Source organism: Oncorhynchus keta, chromosome 1, assembly GCF_023373465.1.
Source record: "Oncorhynchus keta strain PuntledgeMale-10-30-2019 chromosome 1, Oket_V2, whole genome shotgun sequence".
Lineage (NCBI taxonomy): Eukaryota > Metazoa > Chordata > Actinopteri > Salmoniformes > Salmonidae > Oncorhynchus > Oncorhynchus keta.
The window spans coordinates 48,375,417-48,390,621 of NC_068421.1; the positions used below are offsets into that span (position 1 = coordinate 48,375,417).

Here is a 15,205-nt window from a genome sequence, read left to right on the forward strand (position 1 = left end):
ACGTCTCCTTCCTGAGCAGTATGACGGCTATGTCGTCTCATGGTGTTTATACTTGTGTACTATTGTTTGTACAGATGAACGTAGTATCTTGAGGCGTTTGGAAATTGTTCCCAAGGATGAACCAGACTTGTGCAGGTCTCCAATTTTTTTTCTGAGGTCTTGGCTGATTTCTTTTGATTTTCCCATGATGTCAAAGCAAAGAGGCACTGAGTTTGAAGGTAGGCCTTGAAATACATCCACAGGTACACCTCCAATTGACTCAAATGATGTCAATTAGCCTATCGGAAAGCCATAACATAATTTTCTGGAATTTTCCAATCTGTTTAAAGGCACAGTCAACTTACTGTATGTAAACTTCTGACCCCACTGGAATTGTGATACAGTGAATTAAAAGTGAAATAATTTGTTTGTAAACAATTGTCAGAAAAATGATTTGTGTCAAGCACAAAGTAGATGTCCTAACCGACCTACCAAAACTATAGTCTGTTAACAAGAAATTTGTGGAGTGGTTGAAAAACAAGTTTTACTAACTCCAACCTAAGTGTATGTAAACTTATGACTTCAACTGTAGATGCACACACACACACACTGCTTTTGCACCGAGTAAGGGAATGTTCCTTTTGTTAAAAATTGTGTTGCTGACCTGATGAACACTGCATATACTCAAGGTCATATCGGAACACGTGTGTGTGCCCGCCTCTTTGGGGAACCCTGGGTGATGTTCATCAGGGCAAACCGTAGCAAAACATTTTGCAACTGAAAATGGAAATAAGCATTTCTTACTGGACAAGTCAAGATAGTCACTTCCTGTTGCAACAGAGGTGTTTTCTTGGCTAATGAGTATGACTTTAGGCTACGTGTCAGTGGATGAGGATGGTAACAAAGCAATAACAATAACACACCATGATTGGTCATGAGGATGTGGCCATCGTTCATTTTCCCATCTATCTAAATGTGTACTAGGCATATATCACATGCCATTTCTGGGACTCGTTGATTGTGTTTTATCATAATTCGTAAGTGTCATCAATTCATATTTTTGACAGCACCTCTTTGAATATATTTCAGTTCCTGTTCTTTCTGACATGGTTTCTGACCAGGGCATGAGTTGCAATGGTGTATCAATCCGATTATAAGGATAGCAAGGGAAAGGAAGAAAGGCTTTCCCCTCTTTGTGTACAGGCGATCTGGCCAAACAGGTCCTTGTGGGTCAACCCTATTCATTGGTTCTGTGACCATCTCGAGAAGAGCAGAAACTAGGCAAATGGTTTTCTTTTCACGCACAGGCACATTCAAGTACCAACAGAACCACATACCACTATGTAAATTATATATTAACTAAAGGGATCTGGCTGTGTACTGTAAAATATTGTGACACCTTGGGAAATGTGTAACAGCTCCTCTGTTTTGAGGGTTATTAAATTGATGGGGGAAACACTGTATAAACAAGGTAAGCGAAGTGACTAAATTAGCTCACTCTTTACTCTAACCAGTTGGGTTCTCTTTGGTCTATGAAGGTTTTCGTAAAGAAAATGTCAATGTATTTAACTGACTGATCTCAACTAAGTATTTATGATGTGCATGACAGTTTGTCTTTTTGAAGTTAACAGAGACATCTTGTGGAAGCTCAGGTATACTGCATGACAGTTTTGAAAAGTTACGTTTTTCTACAAGAGTTCATGTTGCAGTGGTCTTTTGCCTGGTGTGTAATATTTATGTTGCAGTCCTGTTTCTATTAACTTAGCTTTACCACCACATCCTGTCTGTTTTTGTCTTTTCCAGAATAACTACCTTGTGTTCATGGCCGAGCTGTTCTGGTGGTTTGAAGTGGTTAAGCCCCCCTTTGTACAACCAAGAGTTCTGGACACTGAAGGAAAGCAGTTTTTTGTACTTCAGAACTGTTTTGTATTTTTGCAAACTTCAGACATCCAGATTAAATCATTCCTGTTCAACTACATGGTTTTAAAAGCCCAGTACAGTCTAAATATATTGTTTCCCACTGTTTTATATCATATTCTGCAACAGCTGATGAAACTATTACTGTAAAAGTGTGAAACAATTTTATCAGTGTTATTTCCTGATAGTTTCTGGTTGAAAATACAATCGACACTGGACCTTCTAATCAGCAGGTTTGCATGGGCAGGAGTTTTGGCTTTATATGGTGACATCACAGTAAATGCAGTAAATGAGTTAATAGACCAATAACAACGAGATGTCCAAACCTCTCTGCCAATAAAAGCCAGCTTTCAGTTTTCCCCTCCCCACTCAGACCACGCCCAGACAGTCCTAGCAAGATATTTGTTGTTGTTGTTGCTGAAAAGCAGTTTTTGCCCATTTTAATGGAAATCTACTCGAGTAAGGTACTTAATTGTTACCCAGAAATGATTTGATATTGATATAAAAACAGCTCTATTGGGCTTTTAATGAAAGTAATGTGTTTGTGTTTGGTTTTTAGAGCCAGCCCTCGCATCGTTGAGGAACATGCCCTCTGTTCCCGTCTCCAATGTCACCAAGACGAGCTTCATGGAGAGACCGCCCAGCCCAGAACGACCCAGGTACTATTTCTTATTCATTTGGGGTCCTGTTTGGCTAAGTTGGTACGTCATGTTCGCTTCACACTGGGGGCACCCATTAGAAAATGTATGCACTCATATATATTTTAGGGGAGCAAAAGTATTTGGACAAATTCACTTATATGTGTATTAATGTAGTAAAAATGTAGTATTTGTTCCAGATTCATAGCATGCAATGACTACATCAAGCTTGTGACTCTACAAATGTGTTGGATGCATTTGCTGTTGGTTTTGATTGTGTTTCAGATGATTTTGTGCCCAATGTAAAATACTTTTTATTGTAAATAAGAATAGAATTATGTTTCTAAACACTTCTACAGGAATGTGAATGCTACCATAATTACGGGTAATCCTAAATTAATTTTGAATAATGATGAGTGAGAAAGTTACAGATGTACAAATACCATACCCCCAACAAATGCTAACCTCCCCTGTTATTGTAAGAATGGCTCTTTCTACCTCCTCCCCCTCGCACTTTATCAGCTAGCTTAAAAATTGACTTTTCTTCTTCTTCCCCCGAATTGGACCGGGTCTGGATCTGACCAGGTCTATATGGAACAAGACTCGTTGGAACTGAATCTCTATAAAACCTTTTTTTTTTACTAATATTTTTGTAAATGTAATCCATTTTCTCCCAAAATGGTAGTTACAGTCTTGTCCAATCGCTGCAACTCCCATACGGTGTCGGGAGAGGCGAAAGTCGAGAGCCATGCGTCTTCCTCACTGCTTCTTGACACACTGCTCGCTTAACGTGGAAGTCAGCCGCACCAATGTGTCGGAGGAAACACTGTACAACTGACGAACGAATTAAGCGTGCATGCGCCCGGCCTGCCACAGGAGTCACTAGAGTGCGATGGGACAAGGACATCCCGGCCCGGCATAACCCGCCCCTAACCCAGACGACGCTGGGCCAATTGTGCGCCGCATCATGGCTATCTGCTTGGGATACTGATCAGAGGTTAAGCAAACCCATCTGGAATGTATTAAGTAGACTGGGGTGGGCGCATACTGTACATACAGCGCTCAAGCTATGGTGCCAAGCTTTAAAAAAGACCCCGTTCCACAATCTCTCAACAGAGGTGATAATGTCTTGGTCATCTGGAAACCTGTATGTTTTAACTTTTGTAGGCGTTTCGTGATTGACAATATTTTATTTTTAATTTTTTTCACCCCCTCTAGCCTGCCTCTCCAACCACGACCTAGGAACTCAGGTAACTTGATCACTAGAAGTTTTGGCTTCTACCAATTGATCATTAAACAGATTAAAGTATAATAACAATTGATGGATCTAATATGAGATGCATATTCTCATCCAGGTGAAATAAAGAGATCAACCTCAATGTCCTTTGTGGATGGCTGTGTAGGAACTTGGCCCAAGGAGAAAAGGTTATTATCATGGAGCAAGTCAATTAATGACTTGTAGCAGACAAAATACAATTATTGTTTGGTACAACAAAAAAGTGCAATTCTATTAGCATTTGACAGATTGACTGGCTGTTTGTTTTTGCCAGGTCTGGGCCTTACGGTGTATCCTTCGACATCCCTTTTGACAAAGAGGACACCACCCAGACATCCACTCCCCCCGGCCGTAGCATGACTCGCTCTGCCAGCACAGAGGGCTTCAAGGTTCAACAGATGCCCCGGGGCATGAAGAGGAACCTGTCCTTCCAGCCCATCAACGGGCAGGGAACGGGCATCGAGGAGGAGGGCCACCTGGACAACCTGGCAGGGCCCAATCTGCCCAGACAGCCTGGCAGGCCTGAACCCCCTGGAGGCCCACTGAGGTTCCCCAACGGTGGCTCAAACCTGGACGGGCACGGAAATGGCATCGCCACCCCCAGCATGGAGGAAGCCCTTCAGATAATCCACAACACCGGTAGGCAGGCCCCACAGCGCCCTCTGACAGAGGGCATCAAAAATGGGTTCTTCCTGCACAGTCCAAACCAGGGCAGAGGAGGTGGTGAAGTTGGCCTGGATCCTAATGCTCGACCGGAGAAGAGGGACCTGGACTCGTTGAGCACCACAGACACTACGGAGGTGGACACGGGCATCCACGTGAGGACCGAGGACATCGCTGAGACCCTGGATGAGGACTCATCGCTGAGGGAAGCTCTGAGCATGGAGCTGGACATGGACACGCCCAGCCCCTGCCCAAGCAGCTCCGGCTACGCCAAATCTCCCTCCACCAGCTCCGGCACCAAGATGACCAGCTTTGCCGAGCAGAAGTTCCGGAAGCTCAGTGTCCCCGAATCGGGAGGAAGAAGCAGCAGCAGCGGGGGCGGCAGCTCCCTCAAGACCACCCCCGAGGGCTCAGAACTGGGCCTCCCGTTGTCCGTCTCCTGGGCACCCACTCCGGAACACAGCCCCGTGCATCAACAGATTGCGCCTCTCACCCAAGACACTCCAACTGGGCCAGCCCAGGCCCCTCTCCCTAGCGACCCGGCCCAGGCCATGGCGACAGAGATGGTGGAGCTGCGCATGCGCCTGGAGGAGAAGCGAAAAGCCATTGAGGCGCAGAAGAAGAAGGTGGAGGCCGCATTCACTCGCCACCGCCAGAGGATGGGCCGCTCCATCTTCCTGGACGTGGTCAAGAGGAAGGGTGACGGCGCCTCGGGGGTAGGAGGACAGGAGGAAGGGGGGAAGACGACAACGGAAGATGAGAGGAAAACAGGGAGGAGCAAAGCGGACACGCCCGACGGGGCTGAGCAGGGGCAGGGACTCTCTGGGGCCCGCTGGCTGAAATCCTCCTCCTCCGGAGGAGGAGGAGAAGAGGGCGGTCAAGGTCCCGCCGGAGGTCAAGGACCCGGCGAGGTGGATCTAGCCGAATACACATGCTCCATCGAGAAGCTGAACCACTCGTTGGGCTTCCTGCAGACAGAGATGCAGCGCCTGGCCCAACAACAGGAGGTCATCATGGCTATGAGAGAACAAAAGCAACAACAGGCCTGGGTCATCCCCCCTCCCCAGACCTCGCCACAGAAATACACCCGCGCCTCCACCCGCTCCTCCGGCTCACCCTCCCCGGCCGACTCACCCTGCTCCGCCCACCGCTCGCCCACCAGCATCAAGAGGAAGTCTGCCTCCTTTCACTCACGGAACCCCCGCACGCCGCGCCCCAGCGAGCTCAAGCTGGCCCCCTATAACCGCTGCCTGACAGCACCCCAGTCTGTGGACAGCCTCCCCCGCCTGCGCCGGTTCTCCCCATTCCAGCCCATGGCCTTTGCCTACATGGGGGAGAAACCCGCCGGTCAAACCACAGAGACAGAGGACAAGGATAGGGACAGGGACACTGAACCGCTGCTATCCCCAGAGACAGAGGCAGGTAGTGCCTCTTCTCCCTCCTCCCCAGCCAAAGACAAGCAGAAAAGACAAGAAGGGACCCGAGAGATTGCCAAGAAGGATGAAGCAGAGGAACATGAGGAGATGGAAGTAGAGGAGAAGAAGCAGGTGAAAATGGATGAGCTCAAACCCATAATAGTGTCGACTGTATCTGAAGTGCTGGCCCAGCCAGTGAAAGAGACCTTTACAGTCACCCCCACCGAGACCCCCCTTATCTCAGACCTCTTTGGCGGGGCAAGAAGCAACCTGATTGAGGTGCCTCTGTATGTGTTCAAGCCTCTTGAGGGAGAAGGCATGGAGGAGAGTGGAGACATGGAGGGGATCTATGGTGATGACGAGAAAATGTCCTGTGGCTTTTTCTTTAAGGTAGGAAGTTAAAGATACATGATAGAAGTTTTTTTGCTAATAGTTGTGAGCTAATTTTGACACAATATTTCTGTCCATTTAGAACCCTTTTGGCTCAAGAGTATCCCCAGAGGCAAACGTTCTGTACAATTTAAAGATCCCGAACAATCATTCTGATTCCCATGTAAAATAGCATTTTGAGTGATTAAAACATCACCCATAATATTTCTTCCCGATATATAAATACTCACCATTTTCGAAAAAGTACTTTTTCTCTCATGTCAAACTACCAGGAAGTCTGAAAAGACAGTGGGCGGGGAGCTATTAGACTGAGTAGGCGGGGAGCTTACCTTGACTGACGGTTCTTTGAAAATACCTATACTTCCGTTCAAAAGTTTGGGGTCACTTAGAAATGTCCTTGTTTTTTAAAGAAAAGCAACATTTTTGTCCATTAAAACAACATCAAATTGATAAGAAATACAGGGTAGACATTGTTAATGTGGTAAATGATTATTGTAGCTGGAAACAGCAGATTTTTTATAGGATATCTACATAGGCCCATTATCAGCAACCATCACTGTGTTCCAATGGCACGTTGTGTTAGATAATCAAAGTTTATCATTTTAAAAGGCTAAATGATCATTAGAAAACACTTTTGCAATTATTTTAGCACAGCTGAAAACTGTGGTGCCGATTAAATAAGCAATAAAACTGGCCTTCTTTAGACTAGTTGAGTATCTGGAGCATCAGCATTTGTGGGTTCGATTACAGGCTCAAAATGGCCAGAAACAAAGAACTTTCTTCTGAAAATCGTCAGTATATTCTTGTTCTGCGAAATGAAGGCTATTCCATGCGAGAAATTGCCAAGAAACTGAAGATCTCGTACAACGCTGTGTATTACACCCTTCACAGAACAGTGCAAACTGGCCCTAACCAGAATAGAAAGAGTGGGAGGCCCCGGTGCACAACTGAGCAAGAGGACAAGTACATTAGAGTGTCTAGTTTGAGAAACAGACACCTCACAAGTCATCAACTGGCAGCTTCATTAAATAGTACCAGCAAACACCAGTCTTAACGTCAACAGTGAAGAGGCGACTCCAGGATGCTGGTCTTCTAGGCAGAGTTGCAAAGAAAAAGCCATATCTCAGACTGGCCAATAAAAAGAAAAGATTAAGATGGCCAAAATAACACAGACACTGGACAGAGGAACTGTTGATGTTGCTGTTGATGTTGATGTTTTTCTGGTACTATTTAATGAAGCTGCCAGTTGAGTACATTGAGGCGTCTGTTTCTCAAACTAGACACTAATGTACTTGTCCTCTTGCTCAGTTGTGCACCGGGCCTCCCACTCCTCTTTCTATTCTGGTTAGAGCCAGGGAAGGGAGTAGTACAGTGTTGTAACGAGATCTTCAGTTTCTTGGCAATTTCTCGCATGGAGTAGCCTTCATTTCTCAGAACAACAAGTTTCAGAAAAAAGGTCTTTGTTTCTAGCCATTTTGAGTTTGTAATCGGAAGAAAAAAAGAACCTATTGCGATTATGTTGAATTATGTTTGGTAAATAAAAATAGACATGGTAGTGGTAATATTTCATTCAGTAGAGCAATTTTAAGGCGGCTTAACCCGGTGTAAGTTGTTCCAAGAGACCACTTTTTTGACTGTTCATGACCTTTTTATCTCCAAAACAATAACTGTTACATTAGTGTGTAAATGTCAGATTCTGGATATTTGGCTGCCAAAAATGACTATTGTCTAATGTAATTGAAAAAGCCTGTGCTTTGTTTTTTGGAAGGAAATACTCCGTTTATAATATGAGATGAATGATTTTTTAAATAGGTCAAGCCGAGGACAACTTGGTCTTTCCTGTTCTGGGGAGGGTATCTAGCTAGCTACAGTTGTCTGTGCCTTTATCTAGGTCAGGAAACTGGAGCTTGTGAATAATTCAGATGCAGCTGCTGAGAAGTGGGTTCGTAGAGATGTTGAGCTCGTTGTAGGATAGTTGTGATGAGGTTCACATGCAATTTTCAGCATTCAGATCAAATGATCAGATTTTGCACATGGTATTGGATCTTGTGTGCCATAGTAAGAAATAGTCGTCAGTAGAGGCGTATTGCTATTAGAGAGAGCATCACTCCCAGTTTAGTTGTAATTACTTAGGAAATACACCCAGCAAGGGGCCTCTGCCTAGGGCGGCCTACTCTTACCCTAGACTAAAAAGCATGTTCAATTAATAGTCTCCATTGAAAGTGCTAGCATGTTCAGCGAAAAGTCTCCACTAAAACTGCTTTCAAGTCCTGAGTGGTAGGTATAATCTTGGTCTGTGCAGCTGCCCCTTTAAATGTACCAGAAGAAATAACATCTCACATTAACCAGGGAAGTCCTGAGAGTTCCTGTAACTGTACACCACTGGTTATGAAAGAACACCACTGACTGTGTGTACCTGTCCCCAGGATGACGGTAAGGGGGAGAACAACATGGCTCAGAAGAGGGCTGCTCTCGTGGAGAAGAGGCTGAGGAGGGAGAAGGAGATGCAGCAGAAGAAGCTGCAGCAGGAGGCGGAGCTAGAGCAGAAGAAAGAGGAGGCACGGTCTGTATTCCCTTCCACTACAATCATGCACAAGCATGCACATACTCACACCCACATACAAAGACTCACACTTGAGCTGTTTTTAAAGCCCCTCACACATAGTATCATGTTGTTTGACGTTAGTCAATCAAATTGTATTTGTCAAAGTACATCAATCAATCAATCAAATGTATTTATAAAGCCCTTCTTACATCAGCTGATGTCACAAAGTGCTGTACAGAAACCCAGCCTAAAACCCCAAACAGCAAGCAATGCAGGTGTAGAAGCATGAAATGCTAATGTAATTGATCAAAGTACATTACTACTGATTGTCTGGTAATGTGCATCAATCAATATTCAAATACTTTGATCAATTGCATACCATTGTCTATGTATGATTGTGTCCCGGTCATAGTTTTACATTACATTTCTTGATTCTTGGTCATCATCTATTTCTCCTTTCAGAGTGAAAGCAGAGGAGGAGCACGTGAGGAAGGAGGAGGAGAAGGCCCGCCGGGAGTTCATCAAGCAGGAGTACATGAGGAGGAAGCAGCTCAAGCTCATGGAGGACATGGACACAGTGATGAAGCCGCGGCTGGCCGGCTCCAAACAGAGGAGAGCCCGGCCCAAGTCCATCCACCGGGACAGCATGGACTCCCCCAGAACCCCGACCAGGGTGGCAGGTAACCATGGAGACAGCCACTCTCAGGGCTCACCGTCGGTGTCGTGTTGGTGTGACGTGTCTGCCCAAGTGCCACCCATCTGGCACCACAGCTAGCTTTGTGCCATCTGCAATAAAACACTGTTTCTCTGCAGCTCAGTGTGGCTTCTTATGGTAGACTAGAGAGTGTACTAGTTCTGGTTGAGATCTGCATGCCAACTAGTACTATTAAGAAATTGCTTCATTATGAAAGCAACTTCTTTTCAATTCAGTAGCTAACCCTGCCTGATTTCTTAACTGCTTTGCCAAACCAATTCAACCAATTTGATCTTGTAATGTAATGTAATGTAATGTGAGGCTTGAATCGATCTCTGATAATCTGGCAAGGACATCTCATTATGCTATGTGGGACTCTGTATGGTTTCCATGGCATCCATCGTCATTCTTTGACTACGAAAGTGAACTCAAAATCAAAATCCTGCCAAATTTAAGGAGCCATACAGAGATATGTGTGTGTTTGTAAACATCAAATGATGCTGCAGATAGCTGTGACAAGGTGGGCACAAAATACTGTGGACGGACTGTGTTGTGATCGTGGTGTAACGGTGTTGTCCCATCTTGTGCAAAACTTGTTTCACATCCAGGTTCACGACCTCGTGTTTTTTCAGTCTCCAGCTTGTCTCTGGCCTCGCTCAACCTGGGAGACAGCGACAGTGTGCACTCTGAGAAGAGAACACCAAGGTGAGATTCCTTTATATTAACAGTATATGAAACACATTTCTGCATATTCCTAGTTGAATTTCCTCTTAGCATTTATTCTACTTTAAGGGGTGAATCCTAACTTTGACTTAAGTTTCATTTTCACTTAGTCATGCATTGATGTCAATGGGACAAGTGAAAATTCTACCTAAGTTTGAAAAATGTCCCAAAATGTTTATTCATACTCTGTTTCATTGAACTTATCACTTCTGACCTGCTTTTTAACCCTCTCTCTAGCCAACGGCTTTTAACCTAACATTTCTGTATTCTCTACACTCTTTTTTCCTACCTACTCTCTTTGACCACTAATGTTTTGGAACTGTCAGAAGTGCTAGCTTACATTCTGGCAGCCTGTGCTTCTTTCTGAGCTCTCCTAAACTGAGAAGGAGAAGGTTAGTTCCTGTGTAGTAGTTTAACTCTGAATCCACCTCACTGTCCCAGCTTCTGTAGCATAAGAATGAGAGTCCTTATGGGAATTCTTAAGACACTGGGCCAATACCAAGTCAAGGGTCCTGTTCATTAGGACACGCAAAGGAAAATATTTTGCAACAGAAAACTAAAATATGTGTTTCTTATTGGAAAGTCCAGGTAGTCCCTCCTGTTTTAGTACATTTTTATCCATTTGGTGTCTAATGAACACGACCCCATGTGATGCTTCATGGTCCCACCAACATCCTTCAATGTGACAGAGATCTCAGCATCAACCCCTGCGTAAATGCATTTTCCCCCAATGCATTACACAGAACAATAAACAGCATTGTTCTGTTTCCCTGTGTCACATTGTCACTGCCTATATTCCTACTGCTTCTTAACCTCTTCCCTATGCTAAGTGTACCTAGATAAGATGCTTCGTGATATAGGTGCTTGTAATATCTATCCCTCAAGAACACTTGATTGCATCACATTGCTTCACTGCTGCCCATGCTCGTATGAGAGTAAAGATATACCCTTTTCACGCTATTGTTCCGACCCAAACCAAACTGTGCTGGCTCAGATATTTTGTTTACACGTGGTCCTTTTCAGTATGGTTCCAGCAACTATGGTGGATGGGTAATCAGGCCAGCTCAGTACAGCTTGGTTTGGTTCAGCTGTTTGAAAAGCCCGTTAGAGAACTTGAACTTAAGGTTTCGATAAGCAAAAGGACCGCAGTAGCCAAAGCCAATCCCTGTTAGCGATGTTCAAATGACTTGGGTACACACTGTTTGTACTGTGCACACAAATAGCTTGTACAGTTTCCCCATGGCAAGCGAGAAGTTCTTACATAATTCTATATGTGGTAACAAAGCAGACCTTTGAAAAGGCAATACCTGTGGAGAGAGGTGACCTAAGTGCTTGTGTTGGTGTCTCTCTGTGTGTGTGTGTGTGTGTGTGTGTGTGTGTGTGTGTGTGTGTGTGTGTGTGTGTGTGTGTGTGTGTGTGTGTGTGTGTGTGTGTGTGTGTGTGTGTGTGTGTGTGTGTGTGTGTCAGGCCTGATTCTGCAGATGGTTTTCTGTCCCCTTGTCGATCTGGGAGCCGGAATGGGGAGGACGATTGGGAGAACGGTTCCACCACCTCGTCTGTTAAATCTAACACAGAGTACACCGGTGGGTGATCAACTCATTACACACACCAGTGGCACATTATTGGATCATTAGTATTAGCTGTATTATAATTATTCATGATTGGCTTTGCTAACTGAGTGTACTTCATGCTTTTAAGATATCTGATTTGGGTCCAGTTCATTCATCTAAACTGCTTTTATATAGGCTAGGATATATGATTAACTTTAATGTCCGTGAGGGGAAATTGTCTTAGACACAGTACTGCTGTGTACAAAATAGACACTGTACATTCCACACTCAACAGAATACACGTTACTCAATGGGGTTTAATCAAGCCCTGCCTCGCTATAAAATGTGTCACTGACTATTACCAATGTGCTATGGTGAGAATGATTGTTGAGAGATCTCCACTTAAAAACAAAATGTATTCACTGTTGCTATTGAAGTCCTTCCAAAGGGTAGGTTTTACAGAGCAAACTAAATGTGACCGTACTTTATCACTCATATATCATTAATTATACTATTTAGGCCTATATAGCATTTACAGCGTCATCAACAACTATTGTTTCAATTAACCCTAGAATTAAACTAAAAATAGACAATAAATAGACCTAGGATTTCAAGCTCTGGTTGATTTCAAGTTTAATGATATTAAGTGATATTGAAATGTGTTTTGTTGTCACCGCAACCAAATAGCAAGATTTGAAGGAGATGTATCTTCTGCTTGCATAGTTCCATTTGTGCCACATATTTACTTTGGATTTAATTCCAGTTTGTCTATATTTAGTTATATTCTTTGTTGATATTTGGTTACGTTCAGAGGCATCATGCCCATCAGGGGGGGAAAGGGCATGTTCCCCCTCAGATTTGTCATTTTTTTAAAGCATAATATTATGTCTCTAGATTGCAAGGAAAAGTTGTTTCAGATGTTTGAAAAATTCTAAATTCACCAACATCAGCCCCCCTTCTCCAACATCAGCCCCACTCCGGACCACCCCCCATCCATCCATACGTACTTCATGTGGCCTCTAAAATAATGGGTGCATAACGCTCCTGGTTGCATTGACAACCAAACACAATTCAATATCTCTTTTGAAAGACAATGAATGGTAAAAGGTAAGCGTCTAAATGATTGACACCCCTAAAGATTCTTGTAAATAAGGTAGTCAAAAGTGTAGTATTTTGTCCCATATTCCTATCACAGAATGACTACACCGAGCTTTTGACTCTCCAAACGTGATGGATGCATTTGCAATTAGTTTTGGTTGTGTTACAGATTATCTTGTGCCCATTAGTATGCTATTCAGTATGGTAAATCATGTATTGTGTCATTTTGGAGTCACCTTTATTGTAAATAAGATTAGAATATGTTTCTAAAACACTTCTAAATTAATGTGGATGCTACCATGATTACGGATAATCCTGAATGAATCGTGAATACTGTGAAAGATCATACCCTTAAGATCTCCCCTGTTACAGTACTTTTAATGGTTCGCATTTCTTGGAGGTACGATCTTTGACCGTCTTTGATTTTATGAACAAGTGGTCAATCACGGCCAGCTGGTCAGGTTAGCATAGGGCTAAATGTGCCAGGTTATCTAATGGGAACAGCTAACATGTAGCGTTTTATCACACGCAATTAGGTCGACGATTTTAAATCGGCTGAAGCACATTTTAAACTTAAACCTTCTCTGATGTTTGCAAGTATAGACCCCCTGAAATTGCCCTGCCAGTACCTGGTTGTTAAAATGCTATAATGTTCGCCTAATTTCAATTTATGTGAGGAAAAACAAGCAGTGTAGAGTATCATTGTACCATCTAAACCGATGTGAAATATATTTTCAATAAGCAAACATATTGTATTGTCAGCTGTTTGAAACTGGTGTGGTAAACCAAAAGTAAAATGATGCAAAGCTAAACTTAATATATATAATAATAATATATAATAATAATAATAATAATAATATATGCCATTTAGCAGACGCTTTTATCCAAAGCGACTTACAGTCATGTGTGCATACATTCTACGTATGGGTGGTCCCGGGAATCGAACCCACTACCCTGGCGTTACAAGCGCCATGCTCTACCAACTGAGCTACAGATGCACTATGCAGAAATTGGTCTGCCGTTTGGTCTGCCGTTTGGTCTGCCGTTTCCTGGTTGCTAAAATTCGAAGAGCTCCTCTAATTTCAGTTTGTGGACCAAACCAAAAATGTTGTATTTTCAGCTGTTTGAAGCTGGTGTACAAAACTGAAAGTAAGAACAGAAATCATAGAACTGCTGCACATTGAACAGATTAGACTTGCTTTCAATGAGAATGGCAGATCTATAACTCACATTTTAATGTCAATTTGGTCGGTCGCCAAATTTTTTTACATATTGCCGCTTTATGGTGGGGGAAGAGTTGTTTTAGTTCAGGCTGTTGTTGCAATTTGCCTAGTTTCCACCAGGGGGATGCATTTTACAAAGAGACCCTTTCAAAGTTGGAAGTACCACTAATAGCTTCAGTTTATGTTTTTGTCACTGCACATTGGTTGGGTAACATGTTGAATCTAATGCCATGATTGGTCAGCATTAATTATTATGTTTTTGACTTGAGACAAACAAAACAGAGGAGCGAGATGATGATAACGTAGAGGGCCCTTGGTCTTAAGATTACATGATGAGTAATGTTAAGATAATGCCTATAAATTATTTATTGACAAACTGCTGGGACAAGTCAGAGGCCCCAGATAGAATGGTTGCTATAATGACTGATAATCTTCCCCTTGTGTGCACAGGACCCAAATTGTACAAGGAGCCAAGTTCCAAATCGAACAAGCATATCATTCAGAACGCACTGGCCCACTGCTGCCTGGCAGGCAAGGTCAACGAAGGCCAGAAGAACAAGATTCTAGAGGTAATGTGTTCTCTACAATCTAGTCATTCTATTTCTACGGTGTTGGTAGCTCTTCAATACAATGTAATAACATCTCAGATTAATAATTTCTTAACATTATATTAATTTGATTATGGTGATGTTTACTAGGAATGTGTTTACATTTTATTTTTGGGGGGTGTAGATAAGCTTTAATATTGCTTATAGATTGTAGCTTCCATTATTGTAATTGGCTGCATCATTTCCAATCCCCCATATATTTTTTTATAAATATATTTATATACAGTACCAGTAGTGGTGGAAAAAGTACCCAATTACCATACTTGAGTAAAAGTAAAGATACCGTAATAGAAAATGACAAGTAAAAGTGAAAGTCACCCAGTAAAATACTACTTGAGTAAAAGTCTAAAAGTATTTCATTTTAAAGATACTTAATATCAAAAGTAAATGTCAATTTAAAATTTTTAAAATATACTTAAGTATCAAAAGTAAAAGTATAAATAATTTAAAAATCCTTATATTAGGCAAACCAGATGGCAACATTTT

General features: G+C 42.8%; 1 protein-coding gene across 9 annotated transcripts in view; it reads left to right on the plus strand.

Annotated features, from left to right (window-relative positions):
- camsap2a (calmodulin regulated spectrin-associated protein family, member 2a) overlaps positions 1-15,205 on the plus strand; it is a 76,033-nt gene that overhangs the window by 58,115 nt on the left and 2,713 nt on the right. For 5 of the 9 annotated variants that reach the window (XM_052526392.1, XM_052526395.1, XM_052526416.1 and 2 more), the window contains 11 exons: positions 1,783-1,871; positions 2,454-2,555; positions 3,753-3,784; positions 3,890-3,959; positions 4,085-6,278; positions 8,705-8,841; positions 9,286-9,503; positions 10,126-10,222; positions 10,567-10,632; positions 11,708-11,823; positions 14,562-14,680. In XM_052526392.1, the coding sequence (XP_052382352.1) occupies positions 1,783-1,871; positions 2,454-2,555; positions 3,753-3,784; positions 3,890-3,959; positions 4,085-6,278; positions 8,705-8,841; positions 9,286-9,503; positions 10,126-10,222; positions 10,567-10,632; positions 11,708-11,823; positions 14,562-14,680 (3,240 nt within the window). Of the gene's footprint in view, positions 1-1,782; positions 1,881-1,969; positions 1,979-2,453; positions 2,556-3,752; positions 3,785-3,871; positions 3,960-4,084; positions 6,279-8,704; positions 8,842-9,285; positions 9,504-10,125; positions 10,223-10,566; positions 10,633-11,707; positions 11,824-14,561; positions 14,681-15,205 lie in introns of all 9 variants that reach the window. The other 4 variants (XM_052526394.1, XM_052526402.1, XM_035774599.2 and 1 more) reach the window with 4 other exon arrangements.